The sequence below is a fragment of the Salmo salar genome, chromosome 15 (genome assembly GCF_965601325.2).
Source record: "Salmo salar chromosome 15, fSalSal1, whole genome shotgun sequence".
Lineage (NCBI taxonomy): Eukaryota > Metazoa > Chordata > Actinopteri > Salmoniformes > Salmonidae > Salmo > Salmo salar.
In genome coordinates, this window is record NC_138305.1 from 74,988,187 (window position 1) to 75,014,231 (window position 26,045).

The following is a 26,045-nucleotide window of genomic DNA, read 5'->3' on the forward strand; positions in this document are numbered from 1 at the left end:
CCTCACTACTTTTATAGCCTCGCTACTGTATATAGCCTGTCTTTTTACTGTTTTATTTCTTTACCTACCAATTGTTCACCTAATACCTTTTTTGCACTATTGGCTAGAGCCTGTAAGTAAGCGTTTCACTGTACACTACACCTGTTGTTTTCAGCGCACGTGACAAATAAACATTGATTTGATTTGACTTCATCATCACCTTGATTACCTACCTTTTATTTAGCCCTCAGTCATAAGGTCTGCATTGTATGAGACACTGACTGCAGATTGGGTTCCCAGTGGGATGGACTAATAAATGGTGATCTTTGATCATCATTATTATAGTTAAAATGATCAAGTATTAATTTCCTGTGCTAAGTATGAAGATCCCTCCTGAGCTCCATGCGATCTTAGCGGGTGTAGGGATAAACATGAGGCCCTTCTCCAGAAGTTACTGTTCTGCCGCTGTAAGCCTAAAAGTAACTGCTAGGTTAAGGAGATTGGTGTGTTGGGGAGTGACACTAGTACTGTCTTCCCCTCTTAATAGTTTAATTAGTCTAGCCAGTAGTTCAAAATCTTTACAGCTGCATCTGGTCTCCAATGCACTGAATCGTAATGCGCTGTGTGGAATCTGAGCTCAGTTCCGTAAAAATGTCTGGATATGCTTATTCAGTTGGTTCAGTTCCTCCTGCAATTCCCATGGACGCTCATCCGAAAAGTGTATGAGTGTGCATGAGAAACTTTAGCTGCTCTATTCAGTAGCTGTTGTAACTGTTTGACTGCAGTAGTGTACTCCTGATTCAGACCATTAACAAGAACCACTGATCGAATAACCTGTGTGTTCAGCTGTGGCTCCAGCTTGCCTATCACTCCTGAAATATGTCTGAAAGTTGCTCCAGGGAAACTATCTGTATGCTAGTGTCAGTGAAACTAGGAATGCGAGCAAGGTTGGAATCCCCAATAAAAACCACAGGTTTTGTAATCTCAACACTCCCAATTAATTTTTCTTTCAGTACTAGATTGACATTGGGTAGAGAAGTTAGCGTTAGCCACCTAGTAACGTTAGCTAGGTGGCTAACACTAGCTAGGGGTTAAGGTTAGGGTAAGGAGTTAAATTAAAGGGTTAGGGGAAGGGTTGGTGACCGCTAACAGCTCAGCAACTCGGCGGAAGCGGATATTATGTTTGAATCAGATGGCATGCCGAGTGGAGATGCACGTGAGAGGAATTGCAAAAGGAAATAAGAGAAGTAAAGTGGTAGTGGAATCTAATAAATGAAAGCCTAGTTATGATTATTTTTTGGTTGGAGTAAGGGTTTTGGATCAATGTTATCTGGGAGATCTGATTGTAGTCTATAAAAATTGTGTAGGCGTTGGATGAGGTGGCGTCTATGAGAGCAATGAGAAGTGTGCTAATCAAGTTTTTTTTGGTGTATCTATGAAAAAGAAGGAGCGTGCTCTGCACCTCAAGATATCAGATTGTAATGTATCGTGTGGTGTGTGGATCTTCGAAGCAGGGCACCTATCAACGGTATCTCTGGGGTGGCGCTAGAAGTAAAAGCAAATGATATACTATATGAAGAATTGGATGAAGTGGTTGGTGCGCACAGACTGACCAGCATGGTGGATGGAGTGAGGAAGCCCACTCCATCCATTCTATTGTTTTTTTTACGAAGAGTCTCTCCCTTCTCACGTGTATTTGGGTTTTATGATATTTGGTCATGTGTCAAGTGTATCATATGCCAGCTGAGCATAAATGCTGCAATTGTGGTAGCGAACATGCACCCAAATTTCTGAAGGGTGAAGGAGACAGAGGTGATAAGAATATGGACTGTCCACCATGTCTCCTATGCGGAGGCAGTGAGAAGAGTAGAAGAAAGGAGTGAACTTGAAGAAATAATGATAGTAGGTGTAGAGACACCGGATAATGTTCCTTGTCAACAGAGGGATCCTGACATGTTGCATGTCAAGTAGATGGACTTTGTAGCGTTTATTGCACTGGTTGTCAACGGCAGAGTGCAAACAGAGAGGAAATCTGAGAAAAAAGGGCATTATGAGCGTGGATGAGCAAATCTTCCCGCAATGGAATTGTTTTTTTGTTTTTTCAACACCCCTTAACAATAGGTGTAGTCTGCCATAAAACCTTAAAGAAGAAGAGGTAGGGAACGGGTTAGGTAACATGCTAAGTAGGTGAAAAGTAGCTACAAAAGTAGTAAGTAGTTGCAATGTTGCTAATTAGCTAAAATGCTAAGGTTGTCCATGATGAGATTCAAACACGCAACCTTTGGGTTGCTAGACATTCGTGTTAAACGCCCATCCATCTTTCGTTTTTGCCTTAAGTAACCTTCTGTCATATGTAACCATACCAAATGTAACATATCATACTAATTTGAGTGTCCCAGATTTACATTTAGTATGTTACGTCTAATCTATGAGACCAGGCTGGTGTTGCGTGCTCACTGCTCAAGTAGCCTAGCTTCATTAACGTTTAGTCGGTCATTGACCATAAATCTATATCTAATAAATCTATATCAAACATCATACATTGTTAGCCATGTAGGCTCTGACATTGGGGGAAGATGTACTGTCACTCTCTTTGCACATCAATTCACTGGTTGTCAGTTGGGGTGTGCTGGAGCGTCCATGCACACACACACACACACACACACACACACAGTGGTGTAAAGTACTTTAGTAAACATAGTTGAAAGTACGACTTAAGTAGTATTTTTGGGCGTCTGTACTTTACTTTAGTATTTATATTTTTGACAACTTTTACTTCACTACATTCCTAAAGAAAATTATGTACTTTTTACTCCATTTTCCCTAACACCCAAAAGTACTCGTTACATTTTGAATGCTTAGCAGGGCAAGAAAGTAGCCTAATTCATACACTTATAAAGAGAACATCCCTACTGCCCCTGATCTGGCAGACTCACTAAACACATGCTTAATTTGTAAATTATGCCTGAGTGTTGGAGCATGCCCCTGGACATCTGTAAATTAAAAAAAAAAATGATGCCATCATGGCTTGCTTTTTATAAAGAATGTGATTTATACTTTTACTTTTGATACTTAAGTATGATTTAGTATTTTACTGGGTGACTTTCACTTTTACTTGAACCATTTTCTATTAAGGTATCTTTACTTTTACTCAAGTATGACAATTGGGTACTTTTTCCACCAGTGCGCGCACACACACACACACACACACACACACACACACACACACACACACACACACACACACACACACACACACACACACACACACACACACACACACACACACACACATTACAGAGGTTGTCTAATACAATACAGCTGTAGCATAACTATCCATAGGCCAGGCCTAATATCTGTTTTGGCCTACACAGACAAACATCAAAGGTGCTTAACAGACAAGCGTAGAGGTTGAACAACTCTGACACCCAGTGGCAGTCACTGAAATTGCAAAACAAATAAGTGGGTCTCACAGTGCCTTCTATAAAATATCCTTGCTTCAAGATCCTTCATATACACTGAGTGTACAAAACATTAAGAACACGTGCTCTTTCCACGACAGACTGACCAGGTCAATCTAGGTGAACGCTATTATCCCTGATGTCACTTGTTAAATCCACTTCATTCAATGTGGATGAAGGGGAGAAAACAGGTTAAAGAAGGATTTTTAAGCCTTGAGACATAGGTTGTATGTGTGCCATTCAGATGGTGATGAATGGGCAAGACAAAATATTTAAGTGCCTTTGGACGGGGTATGGTAGTACGTGCCAGGCGCAACGGGTTGTGCCAAGAACTGCAACGCTGCAGGGTTTTTCACGCTTTAACAGTTTCCCGTGTGTATCAAGAATGCTCCACCAACCAAAGGACATCCACCCAACTCGATCCAGTCAACTGTGGGAATCATTGGAGTCAACATGGGCCAACATCACTGTGGAACACTTTCGACACCTTGTAGATGCCATGCTCCCAATGACTTGAGGCTGGTCTGAGGGCAAAAGAAGGTGCAACTCAATATTTGGAAGGTGTTCTTCGTGTTTTGTACACTGTGCACACATACTGTCATTGGTCTATGACCCATTGTTTGTTTGTCAATATCATGGCTGCATACATTATTTACAAACTCACATCTAAACCACCTTAAACGAACGATACAAATCTAGAAATGTAACGTAACTTATCAGTATTGCAACATTGTAACTAGCCAACTAGCTACATATTTTGTCAATAGATATTTTGCTACATGTGTGTCGCGTGCTCACTTATCAAGTAGCCAAGCGTCGTCAACCGTTACAATCGGCCATTGACATTGGAGAGAAAGCCAACTAGCCAGTCATAGGCAAATGTGTTGCATATTATTTTCGCAAATATCTACAAACTACAAGGCTAGGACCAAGTAGAGGTTGTCAAAAAGGAAGCTTCAAGATCCTGATAACAGTAAGAAAGTCACACATTTTTGTTAGCCAACGTTAATGGAAGTTAACCAGTGTTCGCTGCAGCCAGCCAGCCAACTGAGGCAGTTTGCAAATAACGTTAGTTGTAATTATGGCCGTTGGACAATATGCCTTATATTAGTGGTCATTGGCCAAAGGCTGTTCCTTCATATTTCTTCTGATCTAGCTAAATATATATATATATATATTTGTTGTAACTAAATGCATATCAGGTAAGCATATATCAATTAGTGATGTTAGGCATAGCTAACTTTAGCAGGGGTCCACCCTATGTTCCTTCAGCCTTATGGCCCTACGTTCCCTCAGCTCTATGTTCCCTGGGCCCAATGTTCCCTCAACCTATGTTCCCTCACCCCAATGTTCCCTCACCCCTATGTTCCCTCAGCCCTATGTTCCCCCAGCCATAGGGCCCAGGGAACAAAGGGCTGAGGGAACATAGGGCCCAGGGAACTGAGGGAACATAGAGCCCAGGGAACATAGTGCTGAGGGAACTTAGACATGGTCCCCTTTATCATATCACATGATGTAATCTGAATTTCTCTCCTCCAGAACAATCACCACCATGCGTCGCAGAAGATCAGCTTGTAGTGTCAACTCTGACAGCAGTGAGATCGATATTGATCTCTTAGGTATGTGTTTTCACAGTTCACCTCCCTACAAGCACTCAATAGCATCTGTTGCATGACTAAGACATGTCCTTTTATCTGATATCCTACCCATTTTTATCCCATAAAACATTAGGATACACTTACCAGTTTTGAAAGTTGTGTGTTGCAGCTGAGACAGAGTTGAGCAAACTCCAGAGACAGTTTCGCATCATGGAAGGAGACAGGCAGGCGTACAGCGTAGAATCACAGGATCTCATTCGCAGACAGCTGTGAGGATATTTTCGTCTTAAAGACTGAAAACATTGAAGTTTACTTATTAAGATTTAGTGTACCTCTAAAGTTGTCTTTTGCTATGTTTACCTGGACATTGAAACTATACTGTACGCCCATGACAACTTATTGTGGGACATGTGAACTCCGTTCTGCCACCTCTGGTCACTTTTGTTTTGTTCTCTATTGCTAGAGGGGGACGTCAGAGAGCGCCATAAGACCAACTCCTTGAATGGCCTACTCCTTGAAGTTTGCAGTTGTCTGAAAAAACATTATTTGCTCAAAATAATACTATTTTATCCTTACGTATATATATTACTGTATTTATACGTGGGATATTGTTTTTCAAAAGGAAAAGTTCAAAAATAGCTGGAGTGCATCTTTAAATACCCCCCCCCCCCAATTTGTTTTTAAAAAATGACACCCTTGCTTTTCGTGAAGTAACACTATTTTTTCCTACTAGCACTGACTTTGCTGAAGGCTACTTTGAGGAAAAATATACTTACTATGACTGAGATGTGGTTTTCTCACCTAGCTTTCTTAAGATGAACACACTAACTGTAAGTCACTCTGGATAAGAGCGTCTGCTAAATGACTAAAATGTAAATGCAAAATGTAATAAAAAGGAGTTTAGTTGGAGAAATGTGGCCAGCCCAGCCACTGTCAATTGAACTGGCCTAATTGCTAACAAAAGGTTTTTAAAACAGTATGATTAAGTGTAGTACAGTGTTCCTCCATATCAAGGCTAACGCTGTCTCTAGTAAGAGCACTAAGTCCAGTATGACACAAGCACATGGCTTCTTCCTTTGACACTGAAACGATGCATGTCTGTTACCCAACCAGGAGGGAGATCCAAAGGCTCCATGGTGAACGCGAGGAACTTCTCCGTAGCCTGTGTATCCCATTTCGATGCCGGGATGACGCAGACGCCACGCAAAATCTGAGCAGCATGCTGGTGTACCGCGACAGGGTGGTGGAGCAGCTCGACTCTGAACAAGGGAAAATGGCTTATCTCAGACAGGAGGTGTTTGTATTGACGATTGCTTTGTTACAAACATCATAGATGTGAATTGCCCAGATAATCAGGAATTCATGATAGTTTAACCTCATCCTACCCATGCTAGAAACTGACTTTACCCCCAAACCTGCAGATGGGAATCTGGGAAAGTCATTCATCAGCCTGAAGTGTTTCCCCTTGCCCTGTTGAAGGCTTTTTTCAATAGCGCGATAGGTTGGAACTTTTTAGGAGGGCGGTCACGTGTTTGGGAGGTTGTGAGTTTGAGAGCTGAATCAGAGGAGAAGCAGTACTCACTAAGCAAGAAGTGTGACATCCTTTACAATGGTGTTGTGACCCGGATCTGCAGCTGCATTCAGCTCAACCGCTGGGATTGCTGTGGAGTGAGTTTGGAGGGTGAATGTAGCAGATGAGGACCTGTGAAACTTATTCCTCAGCCTGCAGTGTCGCCTCTAGCTCTGTTGAATAAGGCCTTTTTTTCAATAGCGCAGTTCCTAAATTTGAGTCTTGGTATAAGCTGAATCAGGTAGAAGCGCTAAGCAAACAGCATGAAGTCCTTTACACAGGCCTATATCTTTTTCTAATTCATTTTATTTTAATCAGCTCCAATTGACACTTCTTGCTCAAATACCTAGTGATATTCCTTAGGTAACCAGATTTATTCGCTTATCTGCTTTTATCTGCTTCTTCTGTGGTAGATTTTGACTTGGGAGAGTAAGCTGGCTGGCCAGAGGAGAGGGAGCACCACATGCCACAGTCAGAAGTCGGAGGCAAACCAGACACAGAAGAACAGCCTCATCCTGGAGAACAAACTGGACAGGGTTAGCAGTAGCCTGAGTGCCAGTCTGTTTCTGTGCTCTTGCCAACTCCTTATGGAATTGTCATGGTGTTGACATGCCACCCATGTTTTTGCACCAGGGTCGTGTTCGCTTCAACAAGATTTTGGCCAAGAACGGGCAGCTGAGAGAGGAGCTGAAGATCTTGCACGTGGAGAGGAAGCAGTTCCTCCACCTCTACTGCAGGATGGAGAGGGTAGGGCTCACAGCACCATAGAAATCAAATTACTAGAATGGGTAATGAATTGGGATTCACCCAACTCACTGAGCAATGTTGTGTTCCTGTTTGTCATTCAGGAGCTGCAGGAGATTCGCAAGAACATCCGAGACATGATGGCTCAGTCCACTGCTGCTTTTGAGGCCAGGTAATACATACAGCTTTTTTGTGTTGATATGTTTTTGAGTAGAAAAAGGTTATTTGGTCTGCATTATAGAAAACAGACTAAAACAGGGAGAGACTACCTGAACTTTTTTTTTACGATGGTGTGCCCTCATGAATATGACCCTTCAGAGTGGAGGCTCGGTGCAAACGGATGCTGCTAAAGGAGAAAAAGGTGAAGGACCTGACCCAGTATGGCACGGAGGTGAGCGAACTGCAGCGGGTCATCTCCCACGACCACCGCCTAAAGACCTTCATGAGCATCAAGGGCAACGAGTCCAGCAGCCAGGAGGAGGGCGAGGACCTGAGCCGCAGACAGGGTCATAGATGAGATACTTATTATAAGCCTTGTTATAAGACATTATAAAGGCTTATACATGCTTATGACAAGTGACACAGCATTATACCTGTATGCTTTAATTCACACAATGACAACAATTACAAAATTACAAATTACTAAATCAAATACACAGCGCCATGGCTTTTCAGCAGACCGATTATTTTATTTAATAGCCGAATGCAACGCAGAATAAGCAATAGTTGAGTAGTTCTGATTTGGGGCACTGAGTTGATGGTGTACTGCTTTATGTAAGTCTGACTTATATCTGTCTGATTCTGACCTCTAACGTCTGTCTTTAGTTGAGGAGAGGCAGCGCAGGAGACTGGGACTGGACACTCAGGGAGGGACTTTTGGGACTCTCGATTCCTTGCAGGAGACCTTCCACAAGATCCACTGTGTCACAGGGGAGGAGGACCTGCACAAGCTGGTGGGGACCTTCATTCAGAGTGAGTCACAAAGCCATGTTTCCTCAGCAAAGGGGCACCTCTTAACTTCAAAATAATCGCATTTACTACTTTATTATGGAAATATGATAAGGAAATATGCCGTCCTCATATTTTAGGCCCTCAAGAGTATGCTCCTTAACTCTCAAACTACCAACATATTTTACATACATGGATTATTACCTAGAACATATAAGAAGAAACTATTGGAAAAAGCAACAATCGTAGCAAAATATCAACTTAATTATTTTAAAACATCATTAGACATGTAAATAATGTTATCTGAAGTAAAACAATAAAAATAACCAGTAAAAGTATAGTTAATTAGCATAATCTGTCAAATTAAGATATACATTTTTCCCTTATATAATGTGCAGCATTTTTCAAAAGTATAATCCACATTAGTAATAAAAAGCTAATTTACAACCATTTGATTGTAGTACCATTTTGTTTTTAGAATTTTGAAGTAAATATTAACGTTGCCATATTTTTGTGGTAAAAACCAACATTTGAAATAGCCTATACTTAATGTTATTGACAAAAAGTGAATGATCCGGAGAGATGGCTTAGTTTTCTTTATTTACTTACCCCACAGCCAACAGTAGCATTGCTGCTTGTGTAACAATGGGAGCGGTAGGGCCTATGGCAGAATGCTTCAAAAAGCAAGCCAAACCCTCAAATTCACTTCCAACCAAATGTTATAGCAACCAAAATACCATAACAAGTTGCAAATATAGAATATTGGAGGGTATTATATGAATGCTGGTATTTAAATAACATTTTCCAGGAGTGTATTGTATGAATTCTGGTATTTCTATAACATTTTCCATATCATCAAATTGTTCGTAGAATACACACCAATACGCGGCAGGTAGCCTAGCGGTTAAGAGTGTTGGGCTAGTAACCAAAAGTTCTCTGGTTCGAATCCCTGCAGCCAACTAGGTGGGAAATCTGCCGATGTGCCCTTGAGCAAGGCACTTTTATGAGCTGTTTTGACTGCAACTAAGCATATAACTAATTTAGATTTTGTACACGGTTATACCTAGTAGTTATAACCATAGGCGAGTACATAAGGTACATGTGATCTGTTTATCCGGTCAAGATCGCTCCACCCTCTGGGGATATGTATGACTTGATATTATGAACAAGTTGATTGACAAGTTTGAAGAATTTAATGAACCACCTTTAGGGTATGATAAAAAAATATATATCCCAGTCGGTAGTTTGAGGGTTAAACAAGGTCTGTGTTGACACAAGAGGCCATCTAAGATCTATTCTGTTACATTTGTAACTGTGATAAATATATTTTGTGTTTCTGCATCCTACAGTTGAAGACAAGAACTTTGCTTTGCTAAACTTTGTTAATGAACAGAACAACGAAGCCGAGACCTTGAAGGACGAAATCAACCAGGTCTGTATGAAATTGAAACTACATGCATGTTTACCTTTGAAATAAGTAATTTCTTTGGATGTTGTGCTTTAATGCGGCAGCGTAGCCTAGTGGTTAGTGTTGGACTAGTAACCGAAAGGTTGCAAGTTCGAATCCCCGAGCTGACAAGGTACAAATCTGTCGTTCTGCCCCTGAACAAGGCAGTTAACCCACTGTTCCTAGGCTGTCATTGAAAATAAGAATTTGTTCTTAACTGACTTGCCTAGTTAAATAAAGGTAAAATAAAAATGCACATAGTAAACTACAGGGCACCTTCCTTTCTATTTAGACACTTTGCTAAATGTAGCCAACTAATTGGAGGAGTGTGTGCGTGTGTGTATTATTGTGCATTCATGTGTCCATTAGGTGCCTCTTCTACTTTTGTGTTCAACCTGATCTCAGAGCATTTCATATTATTCTCTATGTACATCCGAGACATTTTAGTATATGCTACGTTTCGTATGGTATGTATTAATTTGTGAATGTCCGTCACCCATTTTGTATATGTTATGAATTACAATTTGTACAATATGTTACGAATTAGCAAAACTTACAATATCTTACAAATTTGCAAAACGTATAATATGTTACAAATTCTAGCTAGGTGGGTAACGTTAGCTAGCTGGCTAGGGGTTAAGTTTAGGAGTTAGGTTAAAGGGTTAAGCTTAGGGTTAGGTTGAAAGGTTAAGGTTAGCTAAAAGGGTTAGGGGAAGTGTTAGCTAACATGCTAAGTAGTTGAAAAGTTGCTAAAATTGTCCGTGATGAGATTGTCCGTTATGTGCTTACCCATCCACCCCGACCAACCACCCTAGTTTTGTTTTTGCCTTAAGTAACTACTTGTCTTATGTAACCATACCAAACGTAAAATATCATACCAATTTGAGTGTCCCAGATTTGCATTTACTATGTTACATCTAATCTATGAGACCAGGCAGTTGTGTTTTGGTGGGTGTGTGTGTGCCACAGATCCGCTGTGAGATGGAGGTGTTTTCCAGAGAGGAGCGCAGGCAGCATGAGGAGCGCAGGGCCGTGCTTCGGGGGGTCAGTGTGCAGCAGCAGGCCACAGAGCAGCAGGTTGGGGGCTACCAGCAACGCATCACCTCAGTGGGCAAGATCCTCAACCAGCTCAAGACAGGTATAGATGGGAAAGAATGGTTTGTTTTGTTTCAGGCCAGAATTATCTGCATCTGTCATCGTCGTGTGTGTAGGTGGCAGGGAAGTCAGGAGCAGGAGAAACCAACTTGGTATAACTGGAGTAGTTTAATAAAGAAATAAAAACAAACTCCAAAACCAACATACATAAATAAAATAACATGGGTAAAATTAACCCGTCGCACACCAATACAAAATACACAAGCACATAACAAACAATCTCTGACAAGGACATGAGGGTAAACAGAGGGTTAAATACACAACATGTAATGAATGGGATTTGAACCAGGTGTGTAGGAAGACAAGACAAAACCAATGGAAAATGAAAAATGGATCAATGATGGCTAGAAGACCGGTGACGTCGAACTCCGAGCACCACCCGAACAAGGAGGGGCATCGACTTCGGCAGAAGTCGTGACAACATCTTACGACTATGACTTCCCTTCCTGTGGAGGCCTTAATAAGCTACTTACTATGACTTGTTGTACTTATACTACTATAACTAATACAACTATTACTACTAATTTACTATTTTCTTCAAATTCAACTAAATCAAGGGTGTGTTAGTTGAATCAGGTGTGTTAGTGCTGGGCTGTAACAAAATGTGCTCCTCCTGGTGGTCTTGTCTCTCATTGCAGTGAAGAGACTCACCGAGTGCCAGTTTCTTTCTGCTTCTTTAGACAACCAGATTGAGAACCCTAAATTCTTCTTGTGTGTTTCTATGCACCAGGAATAGACAGTGTGTGCCACAACATAGACTGTGACCGGTCAGTGATCGAAGACAAGTTAGGCTCCTCGACCGGGATCCGGGACAGCACCATCATGACTTACCTGGGATTGGTGGAGCGCAGAACCAACGAGCTGCTGACTTTGCAGTCTTTCCTCAGCTCCAAGGTCATTTCAATATCACAAGGTTATTTAAAATGCATCCATCCCTCCTTCATTACTTCTCTGGAGTAAAAATGGATCCGATAGGACTGGATCGATGAAAGCTATTGTAATGTAGTGGAAACCTACTACTACTATCAAATTGTGTCAGATCAGGGATAGGCTACATCAGTGGAGGGAGGGTGGAAGTATGGATTTTAGAAGTGAACAGAGCCTCAGTGAAGTGTTGCCCTTGAACCATTTTATGTTGTTCTCTGTCTCCGCTCCAGGACCTTGATAAAGATTACAATCCTAGAATGGTTGCCAGGCACCTCCTAGGGCAAAGTCCACCACTGCCTAGGCAAAACAAAACAGTTGAGCCTCCTACTTCTGGGTATGTCTGTGTGTGTGTGTTCAATATAGAAGCTGCTATATCTAATGCCGGGAAGGGATGCCAATGAACAGTCAATGAGACAGCGGCAAGTTTGTTTGCAATCCTGTAACAATAACCTATAAAAAACATGTGGTTCTGTTTCTGAAATATATCCCCGACGATGCAGTTATATCCACTTTGCAGCTCATGTTTTTTTTGTTTTACCTGTGCTGCAGCTTAGAGAAACTTTTTAACCAGCCCAACTGTATTCACAACCTTGCCGGAGGACAAACTAGTGTGCTATTCCAGGGCATAGTGTCCTATTTTAAGAGCCTATTTTAGGAGTAGGACCTACATTTTCAGCTTTTCTCACGTCCATAAGGAAATAGTAAGTGAAAGCAATACTTGGAAGTGTGTTAACCATAGAAATATAACTTATAGTTTAACTTTATGGTGGTAATGTAAGACTACTACTATTTTAGGGATGACAATGACCCAGAGGAGTCCCTGCTAAAAGACCAGTTGAAGCCCCTCTCCAAGGACGAGCTGCTCCCGCTGGTAATGACGAGGGTGAGGCCTTCCCTTCAATCAACATGGACCACCACAACCATATAGCCGGAGATGGCCTACCTGACTCTAGTTTAACCCTCAATTGGTAGCAAAATAGTGTCCACAATTAGAAATATCATCCATACCTGATCATTGTTATTGTAATACTATGGGTTGATAGCATTCTGAATTTCCTACCGCACACATAACAAAATACTGTCTCATTGGGTTGTTTTCTGCCACAGATGCAGAGGAAGGCAAAGATCGTCCGACCAGAGGTCCGAAAATCAGCATCCAAACTCAGCGTTGTGGCCAGCAGAATCCACCATGGCTCCCTAAGACTCTGAACTCATCATCCCTTTATGAATATTGATTGGACACACAAACGGAAATAGTTTATTGACCTCATCCCTGGTAGATAGACAGACCTCATCCTTGGTACCTTGACCTAGTCCCTGGTAGTCTGACCTCTTCCCTGGTAGTCTGACCTCTTCCCTGGTAGTCTGACCTCGTCCCTGGTAGTCTGACCTCGTCCCTGGTAGTCTGACCTCGTCCCTGGTAGTCTGACCTCGTTCCTGGTAGTCTGACCTCGTCCCTGGTAGCTGCAGACTGGGGGACCGCAGGAGGCCCACTCCTGTGGAAAGCAGCATCACAGCCCTGCTTTCATGAGCCATTCATAATCTGTTACTTTTATAATGCTTCATTAGTTGCAAAATTGAGTTAAAAAGAACTGAAGTATTCATTATTTGTTGACCAAATAAAATATTGTCTGGTGTAAGCGTTTAAAGATGTAGAATAAAATAAATAATTTTAATCAGAATAAATGTCAGCCTCGGAATTCAGATAAGACATTTTATTTTTACAATGGCGTGCAACATGGTTCAACGCGACAATAAATCAGCACAATCGTCTTTTTCGGTTTTCCAAATTGGCAGCGTCTTGGAGCAAGAATTGGTATCATCTATACTGTGCTAATGACAATAAAAAAGAAGAGTAATGTAGAGCAAAGTACAATACGGCAAAATAGGCATTTTTGGTAAGTGCATGGGGCGTATTTATAGATGTTTGCTTAGATAGGCTACATGTGTGTAATTTCAAAACCACTTTCGAGGGGGCTTTGATTCCAGTTTCATACAAGATATTAGAACAAACACACAATCAACATTTTTAGAAAACTGGCTAAATATCTGATTCTTCGAAAATCAGTTTCTCACATAAAAACAGTTGCTGACATGACAAACAGTACATACATCATCACATTTAGTTAAGAAAATCATTTTTATGGAATGTGCACATGAAACAATCCTTGAGAATTAAACAATCTCAACACTAGGCCTAGCTACAAATTACATACAGTAAAATGAAATATCCAGTTACTTCATAATGTTAATGAATGAGTGAGTGAGCTCTGTCATAATCATTAGAGTTGAATCATTAATGTTGATGATCAAAATGATTATGTCCCTTCACGTCACCGTTCATGTAGACGTCTAGTCCTGGTCAGTCCCACAGAACACCACCTTGCTCTCCAGTCGAGCACGCTCAGCCTCAAACACCAGCTTGTGGCTCAGTAGAGTCTCCTCTGGTCCGGAACGGATAAAAGATGCATCTCCACTCTGTACGCAACACACACACACGCAAACACGAGTCACATTTTTTCCATCCACATGAGTGTAATGTAAGGTTACTATGAATGATATGGCAAAAGGTGTCATGACTGGTTTTTTAAAGGTGTTATGAATGCCTTTTGTATACTCCCTTCAGGTAAAGAGTTAGGCTAAGAGTTTTTACAGCACCCTATACCATTTTGTGATTCTATTGAACCAGGTACTGCAACAGTGTAAATTTCGCAATGGGGTTTGATTGAATCCTAACGAAGATCTAGATAACTCAAATAACATTTTGCTCCACGACATCAATGTATGATTAACACAAGCCTAAGTCAAAGCACAGATCTGAAGTTTAAAAAAATATTGTCCCTCAATGTTGACATTCACACAGGCTCCCAGCACTCACCGCCACAGCAGAGATGAAGGCTTCCACCAGTTGGTAGTCCGCCCCGCCGTGCCCGCCCATGCCAAAGGCCCCTGGGGCGCAAGTCTCAGCTGTGTGCTTGGTGGCCCTCCCTGTGAGGAAGTCAAACACTCGAATCTCATGTCCGTCACACGACAGCTCCCCCTATAGGAACAATGTAATCATTACATGATAAGAAAATGTTTGCAGGTTATCTTTATGTACTAAAATCAGACAGTAGCCAGATACATCCAGCTCTAGCTTTACAGCTACTACAAATACAGATGGTTATTTATAAGGATAAATATTCCAGAGAGAGATAAAGTTCATAAACTATGACACAGAAATTCGGGGTCAATAAACTATTGCAGTTTGTGCGTGTCCAATCAATATTCATAATCTCTCTCTTTCTATTCAATCCATATCCCTATCTTATTATCATATCACATTGATTTCAATCACACAGGTGGCATATTAATGATCAACAATTAATTATTCATAATGATTTAACTTGATCTTGGATTATTCAAGATTGTGTCTGGACTGGAGTGCTACAGTACCTTGCTGCCATAGATGGTGGTTCTCCGCTTACATATCTCCTCTGTAAATGCCACCATGGAAAAAGCAGCTGTAAGACCCCCTTCAAACTCCATGTTCACCACCTGTACACACAGGTACAACAAGGAGAGAGAAGAGAGATAAAGCGAGAAGAGCTGTGTCGACTTGAGCCAATATCAAATCCATCAAATCAAATTTTCTTTGTCACATGTGTTTAGCAGATGTTATTGCGGGTGTAGTGAAATGCTTGTATCATTATTATTTCTGACCGAAGCATAAACTTAATTTAAATACAACAAAAGTGTGCAGGACATAATTTACAATTCTGTAACCTCTCTTCTGACACTCGGAATGGTCTGTTACGAAAGAGACACTTATTCTAAAGGAGATATCCTGTTAAAATAAAGGTGAAATACAGAGTAATAAATAATAAGTGTAGATGTATAAATGTAGGATAACCCTTTTTCGAAGCATGGTTTCTCTGCGCTAGCGGCTAGCCAGATGGTGGTCAGTCTTACCTGGTTGGTGCAGACGTCGTTGTCACACTGGTAGACACAGCGACCGTACGGCCCTGATTTCAGAGCCTCGGTCACAGACTCAATGTCTGGGAGAGAGCTGGAACATATCACAGACACGGGCCAGCCCACACAGCCCTGAGAGAGACACACAGACCAGGTTACTGTGAAGTACTTTGTGATAACTGCTGATGTAAAAGGGGCTTTATAATTACATTTGATTGATTGACACAGATACACACACACACACACACACACACGGTCATTTTCTATGTGCCTTCTAATTTACACTGCTTGCCCTGAATAATAATTGCCCCCCGTGGGACAAATCAAATGTAATTGACATGAATGGAAAAACCTGTTTGACTCTGTCCAGGTAGATCTTGCGTGCAGAATATGGGCAAGATTCCTCTACAGGGCAGTCTAGGCAGCGGTCTGCAGCACCTGGTGGCTGGAGGAAAAACTCTTTAGCACTGAATCACCTTTGACTATTCTAGGGTGGGTTTCCCGAAAGCGTCGTAGCATTCACATCATCTACAGCAAATCCGTTGTAGGCAATGGACGAAAGATGATCTTTGTGCTACAAAGCTTTTTGGAAACCCACCATTATACTATGTAGGACAAAATGGAAGCTCATTGGACTTATGTTCCAAAGGGGCCAAAGAGGGTTGAGTACCTTTGACAGAATGAAAAACGATCTATAAACAAACATTAATACAACGAGTGATATCACAGAATGAATACAGTATGATTAGAAGGTAACTAAAAAGTGGAAATCAAATGTAAAAGCATGGACGTCAGCTGCTTCGGGAGAGGTGGATGTAAGGCAGGAAACTGGGGTTGTGGGAGTGTGATGCAATGCTTTGTCAGCTATGTTTTTTCAGACAAAGAATCACCAGGAGTTAGTTACAGTCAGTTCTCAGGCTTATGGGGCAGCATCTGTTCTCCCACCGTATCGCCTGTGGTGTACTGTTATTCTGACACAGTGACTCTGTGTAAAGGTTGTATCAGCTGTTGCTGTAATGTTTTCCTTACCGATCCATATTTTCCCTAGTTAGGGTCCAAAAAGTTGTGAAATCAGTGATTCCAGTATATTAAAAACTAAACGATATATAAAGTATTTGAGATGGTACAGGAATTTGGATGCTAATATGTTAAAGTAACACATCCATTCATGTGTATGTATCTATGGTTGTCATCACTCCAGGGCCTGTATTATTGTTCAATGGCATGCCAAACCCATTGTTTAAAACTATTTTGAGTTCATTCAGTGTCCAAAACAGACAAACATAGTTCTACCACTTTCTTTCTGATTACAGTGCATTCGGAAATATTCAGACCCCTTTACTTTTTCCACATTTTGTTACGTTACAGCCTCATTCTAAAATTGATTAAATTATAATTTTTCCCTCATTAATCTACACACAATACCCCGTAATGACAAAGCAAAAACAGGTTTTTAGATCTTTTTGCAAATAAAAACAATATAAAAAATACCTTATTTACATAAATATTCAGACCCTTTGCTATGAGACTTGAAATTGAGCTCAGGTGCATCCTGTTTCCATTGATCATCCTTTAGATGTTTCTACAACTTGATTGGAGTCCACCTGTTGTAAATTCTATTGATTGGGCATGATTTGGAAAGGCACACACCTGTCTAAATAACTTCCCCCATGAGGTCCCACAAACCAAGCCATGAGGTCGACAGAATTGTCCGTAGAGCCCCGAGACAAGATTGTGTCATTTGGAACCACCAAGAATCTTCCTAGAGCTGGCCACCTGGCCAAACTGAGCAATCGGTTGAGAAGGGCCTTGTTCAGAGAGGTGACCAAGAAACCGATGGTTACACTGACAGAGTTCCAGAGTTCCTCTGTAGAGATGGGAGAACCTTCCGGAAAGGACAACCATCTCTGCAGCAGTCCACCAATCAAGCATTTATGGTAGAATAGCCAGACGGAAGCCCCTCCTCAGTAAAAGGCACACTTAGAATTCAGCCCACTTAGAATTCACCAAAAGGCACCTAAAGGACTCTCAGACCATGAGAAACAAGATTCTCTGGTCTGATGAAACCAAGATTGAACTATTTGGCCTGATGCCAAGCATCACGTCTGGAGGAAACCAGGCACCGCTCATCACCTGGCCAATACCATCCCTATGGTGAAGCATGGTGGTGGCAGCATCATGCTGTGGGGATGTTTTTCAGCGGCAGGGACTGGGAGACTAGTCAGGACCGAGGGAAAGATGAACGGAGCAAAGTACAGGGAGATCCGTGATGAAAACCTGCTCCAAAGCGATCAGGACCTGACTGTGGCGAAGGTTCACTTTCCAACAGGACAACGACCCTAAGCACACAGCTAAGACAACGCAGGAGTGGCTTCGGGACAAGTCTCTGAATGTCCTTGAGTGGCCCAACCAGAGCCCGGACTTGAACCCGATAGAATATCTCTGGAGACACCTGAAAATAGCTGTGCAGCGACGCACCCCATCCAACCTGACAGAGCTTGAGAGGATCAGCAGAGAAGAATGGGAGAAACGCCCCAAATACTGGTGTGCCAAGCTTGTAGCGTCATACCCAAGACTTGAGGCTGTAATTGCTGCCAAAGGTCTAAAAACCTGTTTTTGATATGGCATTATGGGGTACTGTGTGTAGATTGATAAGGGGGAAAACGATTTAATCCATTTTAGAATAAGGCTGTAACGTAACAAAATGTGAAAAAAGTGAAGGAGTCTGAATACTTTCCAAACGTATATGAGAAGACCACACACCCTTTTCTCTTTGCGGAAGTGACTGAGAGATCCAAATGATGACACTTTCAAACACCTGTGAAGAACAAGCTTTTTTTAATAGGGCTGTCAGTCGATCAAATAAATTAGTTGATTAACTTATTTTATTTATTTAAAAAATTAAAACATTGCCTCTTTACCTTCGTCCTCCAGCCCAGTGATGTATCAAGTCAATGTCATGGCAGGATTTGGCCAGAAGTGCAAAAGAGCTCTCAGCCTCATTCCTCCAGTTCCCTCGAACAAAAGAGTGGGCAAAGTGAAAGAAACCAACCTAGAGCAGAAGAAAGTAACCATGGAAATCTTTGCAGATACTTCAACCCATGCAGGCTGCATTGAGAGTGGAGTGAAGGCCACTATTCAAATGTACAATACTGTACGAAGACCTGGGTTCATATACTATTTGAAATCGTCCATAAATATAAGCGTTCGCTATAGCCTGTCTGGAGAGCCTAGTTGAGCGGGCTTTGCAGTTTTGCAACTATTCTAGTAAGTGAAGTTTATTTATTTATTCTGTTGGTTCCACTGTGCACGGCAAGATCGCTCAAACACAGATAAATTAAATAGTATTATTACTTTATCGTAATAGCACTTGAACCCAGGTCTGGCTATGCTCTATGTAAATTACGTAAAATTGACACAGTATTGTAAATACATCCCTACCGGTTCTAGGTGTTGAATATGGACCGGGTCTCCAATCGCTCCACTGTCCATCAGCACCTGTGGGGTCAATTCCAAAGTGTTGGCAACACACTATATGGTATAATTTTAGTGAATGATATTATAAATATGACTGGTGGAGTGATGTCACACATGCAGCTAACACAGACATATGGAAATGTCTGCTCTACCCAAAGTTACAACCAATTAATTGCAGCATTACCACAAAAATGGAAGAGGCAAGTAGAAGGGGAAAAAAGTAAGGAACTTGTATGTTGGCCCTGTATTAAAGAACATAAATGGTTAAAGAAAAGTGTGATAAATAAAAACATATACCAATTTCATTTAAGGACCAAAAAACTGACAGCTGTGCCATATAAATTGCAAAATAGTTGGGAAGAGATTTGATATACCCATTCCATGGCACATGGTTTATGAATTGATACGCAAAACAACGCCGGATTCAAAACTTCAAATTTTTCTATTTAAATTAATATACAAACTTCTTGCAACTAATAGAATGTTATATATATGGCGGATACAATCTTCCCAGCTCTGCAGATTTTGCTGTGAGGAGGCAGAGTCATTAGATCATTTATTTTGGTATTGTCCATATGTACGTTTACGTCATTTAGCAGACGCTCTTATCCAGAGCGACTTACAAATTGGTGCATTCACCTTATGATATCCAGTGGAACAACCATTTTACAATAGTACATCTATATCTTTTTTGGGGGGGAGCGTGGGGGTGGGGGGGGGGTTATAAGGATTACTTAATCCTATCCCAGGTATTCCTTAAAGAGGTGGGGTTTCAGGTGTCTCCGGAAGGTGGTGATTGACTCCGCTGTCCTGGCGTCGTGAGGGAGCTTGTTCCACCATTGGGGTGCCAGAGCAGCGAACAGTTTTGACTGGGCTGAGCGGGAACTGTGCTTCCGCAGAGGTAGGGAGGTGAGCAGGCCAGAGGTGGATGAACGCAGTGCCCTTCTTTGGGTGTAGGGACTGATCAGAGCCTGAAGGTACGGAGGTGCCGTTCCCCTCACAGCTCCGTAGGCAAGCACCATGGTCTTGTAGCAGATGCGAGCTTCAACTGGAAGCCAGTGGAGTGTGCGGAGGAGTGGGGTGACGTGAGAGAACTTGGGAAGGTTGAACACCAGACGGGCTGCGGCGTTCTGGATGAGTTGTAGGGGTTTAATGGCACAGGCAGGGAGCCCCGCCAACAGCGAGTTGCAGTAATCCAGACGGGAGATGACAAGTGCCTGGATTAGGACCTGCGCCGCTTCCTGAGTGAGGCAGGGTCGTACTCTGCGAATGTTGTAGAGCATGAACCTACAGGATCAGGTCACCGCTCGTTTTTGGTCACAGGTACAGGAATGGCTGAAGAATTACAACATTTGCCTAGAACTAACGCTGCAGATAGCAATACTGGGTGATTTGAAAAGCCATAGACAATCAATCAATAATATAATAATTATTTTAGCAAAAATGTTTATTTTTAATTTACAATCTGTAGAAGCTTTGAGAATAGAAAGGTTCAATTGTTTTGTGAAGCATCACAGCACAGTTGAAAAATATATGGCAAATAGAAATCCGAAATGGATGATGTTGAGAGATAGATGGGAGGGGTTGAATGGAGCTGAAGGGTGGGACTAATAACAAGATAAACAATGTAAAACATACGGGGTCTGTAAAATGTATATAGGTTCAGAACTTTTTGTGAAATAGCACAGTTACAAATACAAATCAAACTAGATGGACATCAGAAATAGAGGAAGGACTAAAAACAAACAAAAAAGAACTATTGTAAAATAGACTGTGTCTGTAAAATGTGTATAAGATGAATAAATTGAAGGTAAAAGCCGAAGTGTTTATTAGTTTACTCCAATTGGGGGATCGGTGGTAGGGTTTGCGGGGAATATTAATAAAGGTATATTCTTTAAAAAAGTATGTATGTCTATAAAGGTATGTGTATGTATATATGTGTATATGTATGCATGCATGTATGGATATATATATTTACCAAAAAATATATGGGAGATTGGAAATGATGCAGACAATTACATTGATGGAAGCAATATTCTTTCCGCAATATTAAGCTGATCCACCCCTAAAAAAAAAACTTAAAAAAAAACACACTATATGGCAGCCCTTCTCAAGATTGATTTGACTGCTTCTATCCCACGAGGAGTACCTTGTTACTAGGTATATTTTCGCTCGAGCTCTGATTGGGCATTAAATCCAATCACAGTAGCCACTGTCCTAATGATGCTGGGTGAAAAAAACATTTGCCACGCAAAAAGCACAGATCTGTGCAAAACATACTGTAATATTTCAAATAAATGAATATACACTTACTTTTATCTTGTGAATGACAGGGTCATATCGGAGGACATGGCACACTGTTAGCATCACACCATTTTGAATGCAAGTTCTTACAATCTCTGTGCAGTCCTCAGCGGTTACCTAATATGAAAAAATATAAATTTGACACTGCGCTTACACACGCCTGCACGCCCACAAAAACAAACACGGACAGACACAGACACACTCTTTCTATATCTCTAGATATGATTGATTGTATAAACCACGTGTACTGGGCTGGTATAGGATAGCTGAAATGATCTTGTCTTGATCAGACATCACAACAACATACATCGTTTTTACAGGGGTTGGGAGAACACTCACAGCCATGGGCTTCTCCAGAAGAATATGGTAGCCTTTCTTTGCCAGTGCCACAGCGGGGATCTTGGCAAGAAGACAAGAACGCACACTCACTCAGAACAGCCATCATGGATTCTCAATCTAAGCCTGCTGTAGCATAAATGGGCAAAATACTAGACACTGAGCATCCTAAAATAGTTCTGTTGAAATGGTTGCTCAGATTCTGTGACATACCAAATTTGATGACTTGAGTAACAAGTATGCTCTACTACTATTACCTTATGTTGGCGGTCTGGGGTACAAATGAACACAGCATCCGCAAACTTGTCCCTTTGTACTATACCACGCCAATCTGGGAAAGAGGAATATAGGTAACATATGTCATAACACTTTTCATAACTGATTACAATGCATGTAAAATTATACTGGTTTGTACTTGACATTCAGAGACATAAGATGACACGAGAGCTTATTTGTTATGACATGCTTGTGATAATATGACGCTGTTATGACGTATAGTTCAAATGAAGTGCTACCAAATAATCAATCCAGCGTATATCAAAAAGGAGAGGGAGAAAATGGATGTGGACGGACAATTAAATATTTTTCACTCATACCAGCAAACACGTTGACATCTGCTATTCTGTGTTGTTTCTGAAGTTTCTCCCGTGCAAATTTCCTGGGGTCAGCCACTCCAATGACCTACAATTAATTTGAGTTATCATTGTTTCCATTATTATCATCATAATCATCATCATGACTTTTATGTAAAACCTTAGTCAAGACCGAATGGCTACTAATCGGTAGCACACTTCAATTCTGATGGAAAGAAGTGATGAATGATTTAGCCTAGCAGGGATGAAAGCCTATATCTTACTAAGATCAGATGGTCTACTCATTAAGTTATTTCAGTCAATATTGACAAGATCAGATGTAGAGAGATGTTGGGGAGCCTTACTCGCATGCGTTGAGGCTGGAGGGAGGCAAAGTGTGAGTATGTCTCCCCACGGTTCCCAGCTCCCACCACAATGACATCCACAGGTGATGCCATCCTGTCTTTCTGGGCCCTGCTTCAAAATGACAAAGACGCCAGTTCAAACCAGCCATGTTTCATTTATTGATGTATATGATGTTTAATGCTATTGTTTTTTTGTTGACTGAACATCCTCTTAAGATTGACTGAGGTTTGTGTAATAGATCATTTTCATGGTGAAAAAATTATTATAAAACAAATATTATTGTGCCTTGTTATATTTGAAGAATGACTCATTTCTTGTTTTCCTAGTTGTACTTCCTTTGTTTAATTTTACAATAATAATGTATTCGTTTAAACAAGGTTGTCACTAGTTAACACAGCCACAAAGTCAAAATTGGCCATGGTGTAAAAATTCATGCAAACAAATATGAGGTTTTTGGTCTTCATTCAAGGTTAGCAGTGTTGTTAAGGTAAGGTTTCAAATCTGATTTTAACTTGCTGATTACACCGGGCACGCATGTTGATTGTGTCCATCCACAGCAGACGCGATCAGGACATGCAGGTTGAAATATCATAATATCATGAACGAACTCTGAACCAACTATATTAAGCTAGCGAACTTGCTGTTGCTAGCTAATTTGTCATGGGATATAAACATTGGGTTGTTATTTTACCTGAAATGCTCAGGGTCCTATTTTTCCTGGATCTTTGTAGAACTGTGACCCATTTTGAGTCACACAAAATCGTGAGTTATCTAATCCGACAATTAATCCACAGATAAATGGGGAAATTTAGATAGTTTCTAGTAAAAATCTATGATGGGAGAGGCTGGATTTGCAGTGCGTCAATCCTCAAAAATAGAACCAAGACCTATTTCAGACCTATGTCGTAGGATAAATAAATTGTGACGATCTTTTAAACAAAGCATGAACGTTGTTTCCCTTTAATGACAAGATAAAGTGACTGTCACATGATCATATAAAAATCAGCAATAGTAGGCTAAAGGTTAAACGTGGATGCAATGTTTCAACAACAAAAACACAACGACCATTATTCACGCCAGAGTTTATCATTGACCGTGTACAAAAAACGCGAAATTCAGATCTATCGTTTTTTCTACAAACGTGTGCATACAATATAGGCTACAGTAGGCTACCTACCTTAAAAACCGGTGGTCTTCTTCAGTGAATCCAAGATTCGGTGGATGCATCTGAGCACATTCTTCTGGGGGGGGGGGAACGAATAGTAGGATAAGACATGGTTATGCCGGACATTGAAATCGATGCACACGGAAGGCGTGAAAATACAATTTCGTAAGCTAACGCACTGTTTGCTAGCACGATTAGTGTACGAATGCTTTTTATTTTTCGCTATTTGCCCATACACTGTTGTAAAAGGTTGTTTTTGGCAGTTAATTTAACCCTTTCACTATAGCTAGCTAGCTAACTTAATTTTTTGATTTTGTCTATTTTACCAAGCGAACTGCGGTGCAGCCAGCAACCAATATGAACGTTGATACTCCACAGCCAGTCATACCAGGGGGCTCTAATTCAATTTCCTCGACATCCAGTAATTGCATTACTAACAACAATGCAGCAACTAATGTCAGCAGTATCCCCTCGGTTGCCATAAGTAATGGTAAGTATTTCCACTCATTTTGAGGTTATAAACAGCTTTATGAGCTGGCTTTAGACACGGTTACACAACACATGAATGGTCTGCTATTTACTAGCTAAGCAAACTAGATCAAAAGTGACTCAGAACTGTTGAAGTTCTTTAAGTACAGTAGCCCACACATCATATAGCACTATACAAATCTTGAAACCCATCTTAGATCTAGCACGTTCATTGCTTGCTGCTTTGTGGAACAGTCCATTGCTTAGCCCAGAGCTGGACCTTGGCTATCAACATCTCAGCTACATTTAGGAAGATATTAAACTATGTCATTATATGTTTTTTTGTTTCAGCTCCAACCTCGGCTACCATGGCCACGCCATCATCTGACACATCCGTGTCCAACGGTGTCTATGTTCCCAGTGGCATTGCCAATGGCGATGTGAAGCCTGTAATCTCCACCACACCACTGGCTGACTTTCTCATGCAATTGGAGGACTACACTCCTACAGTGAGTCATACCCCTTTTTAAAGTCGTAACATTAGTTCACGAGAAGACAAATGTAGATTACTTTTTTCGCCTACCTGGGCTGATGTCGACAGTCAATTTACTTGTATACATATTGCATATTTGGGTTAAGTAATTTATATTTAGCATATAAATGTCCTTCCGGTATCAATTGTGGTGATGCTAGGGTACAAAATACCATACCAAAACACATCACAATGACTTCAGTCCAACCATTTGTTTGCCAGATCCCTGATGCAGTGACAGGCTACTATCTCAACCGGGCCGGCTTTGAGGCGTCTGATCCGCGAATGTAAGCCTCATCTTGTTTACCTCTTTACCTGCAAAGTGTCCTCTCCATCTTTCAGCTTTTACACCAGTTATAGCAACTCATTTGAGCGCCAAACGTAAACATTATATATGCCCATCGTTTTCAGAATCCGTTTGGTCTCCCTAGCAGCTCAGAAATTCATCTCAGACATTGCTAACGATGCCCTGCAGCATTGTAAAATGAAGGGCACTGCCTCTGGGAGCTCCAGGAACAAGACAAAGGTTGGTGTATTTCTGATGGTATTGAAACATAACATAGGCTATACATCTCAGTGAATGAACACATTAACTGTTTACATGAGTTGCACAGAATTATTCATGCACAAGTATGACTGTATTGTTGATTGGTTTCTCACTACGTCATCCCACCTCTTCTCTCCCAAAGCAGGACAAGAAGTACACATTGACCATGGAGGACCTCTCCCCTGCCCTGTCTGAGTATGGCATCAACGTAAAGAAACCTCACTACTTCACATAGGATATTGGCATATGCAGTCTGGCAGCTTCTGCTGTTTTTGCACCTCATAAACCCCTTATGATGGTCCTTTAGGATGGCCATGGAATGTTAATTGCAGTCACTCTTTTGTTCTGTTTTTTTTCTTCCAAGTAGAGCATGCTTTGCTTTGTATGAATTTGAGCTTGTAATATTTTATTGAGACAAATAAAATGTTCAGCAATTACTTATTTCTGACTTTGTGCTTTTTTATTTATGTACTCTGGTGTACAAGGAGAAGAGTT

General features: G+C 41.1%; 3 protein-coding genes across 10 annotated transcripts; 2 read left to right on the forward strand and 1 right to left on the reverse strand.

Annotated features, from left to right (window-relative positions):
- The first annotated feature begins 4,186 nt into the window (after positions 1-4,186).
- Positions 4,187-13,482, forward strand: LOC106572211 (outer dynein arm-docking complex subunit 1). 2 transcript variants are annotated; one of them, XM_014146186.3, is made up of 15 exons: positions 4,197-4,413; positions 4,980-5,059; positions 5,208-5,307; positions 6,152-6,332; positions 7,022-7,144; positions 7,242-7,355; positions 7,457-7,524; positions 7,671-7,858; positions 8,178-8,324; positions 9,650-9,732; positions 10,717-10,885; positions 11,633-11,796; positions 12,060-12,163; positions 12,625-12,712; positions 12,937-13,482. In XM_014146186.3, the coding sequence occupies exons 2-15, from the start codon at positions 4,993-4,995 to the stop codon at positions 13,036-13,038; spliced, it is 1,698 nt and encodes a 565-aa protein (XP_014001661.1). In that variant the 5' UTR covers positions 4,197-4,413; positions 4,980-4,992; the 3' UTR covers positions 13,039-13,482. The 2 variants fall into 2 exon arrangements, 1 of the variants encoding a protein (XP_014001661.1); XR_006759234.2 differs by lacking the exon at positions 12,937-13,482 and having other exon boundaries at positions 4,187-4,413; positions 11,633-11,815; positions 12,625-12,644.
- Positions 13,483-13,529: 47 nt separating this feature from the next.
- On the reverse strand, positions 13,530-24,084 carry zgc:154075 (4,5-dihydroxyphthalate dehydrogenase). 5 transcript variants are annotated; one of them, XM_014145635.3, is made up of 14 exons: positions 24,016-24,084; positions 22,838-22,949; positions 22,497-22,581; positions 22,158-22,231; positions 21,904-21,963; positions 21,574-21,681; positions 19,225-19,281; positions 18,705-18,835; positions 18,547-18,601; positions 16,136-16,228; positions 15,781-15,915; positions 15,265-15,366; positions 14,708-14,869; positions 13,530-14,307 (listed from the first exon to the last, which is right to left on the reverse strand). In XM_014145635.3, the coding sequence occupies exons 1-14, from the start codon at positions 24,063-24,065 to the stop codon at positions 14,182-14,184; spliced, it is 1,350 nt and encodes a 449-aa protein (XP_014001110.2). In that variant the 5' UTR covers positions 24,066-24,084; the 3' UTR covers positions 13,530-14,181.
- On the forward strand, positions 23,520-25,991 carry taf10 (TAF10 RNA polymerase II, TATA box binding protein (TBP)-associated factor). Of its 3 annotated transcripts, none has more exons than XM_014146190.1 (6): positions 23,520-23,600; positions 24,334-24,493; positions 24,823-24,980; positions 25,226-25,290; positions 25,415-25,529; positions 25,693-25,991. In XM_014146190.1, exons 1-6 carry the CDS (start codon positions 23,535-23,537, stop codon positions 25,783-25,785), a joined length of 657 nt encoding a protein of 218 aa, XP_014001665.1. In that variant the 5' UTR covers positions 23,520-23,534; the 3' UTR covers positions 25,786-25,991. The 3 variants fall into 3 exon arrangements, with proteins under 3 accessions (XP_014001665.1, XP_014001666.1, XP_014001667.1); XM_014146191.1 differs by having other exon boundaries at positions 25,696-25,991; XM_014146192.3 differs by lacking the exon at positions 23,520-23,600 and having other exon boundaries at positions 24,340-24,493.
- The last annotated feature ends 54 nt before the right edge of the window (positions 25,992-26,045 follow it).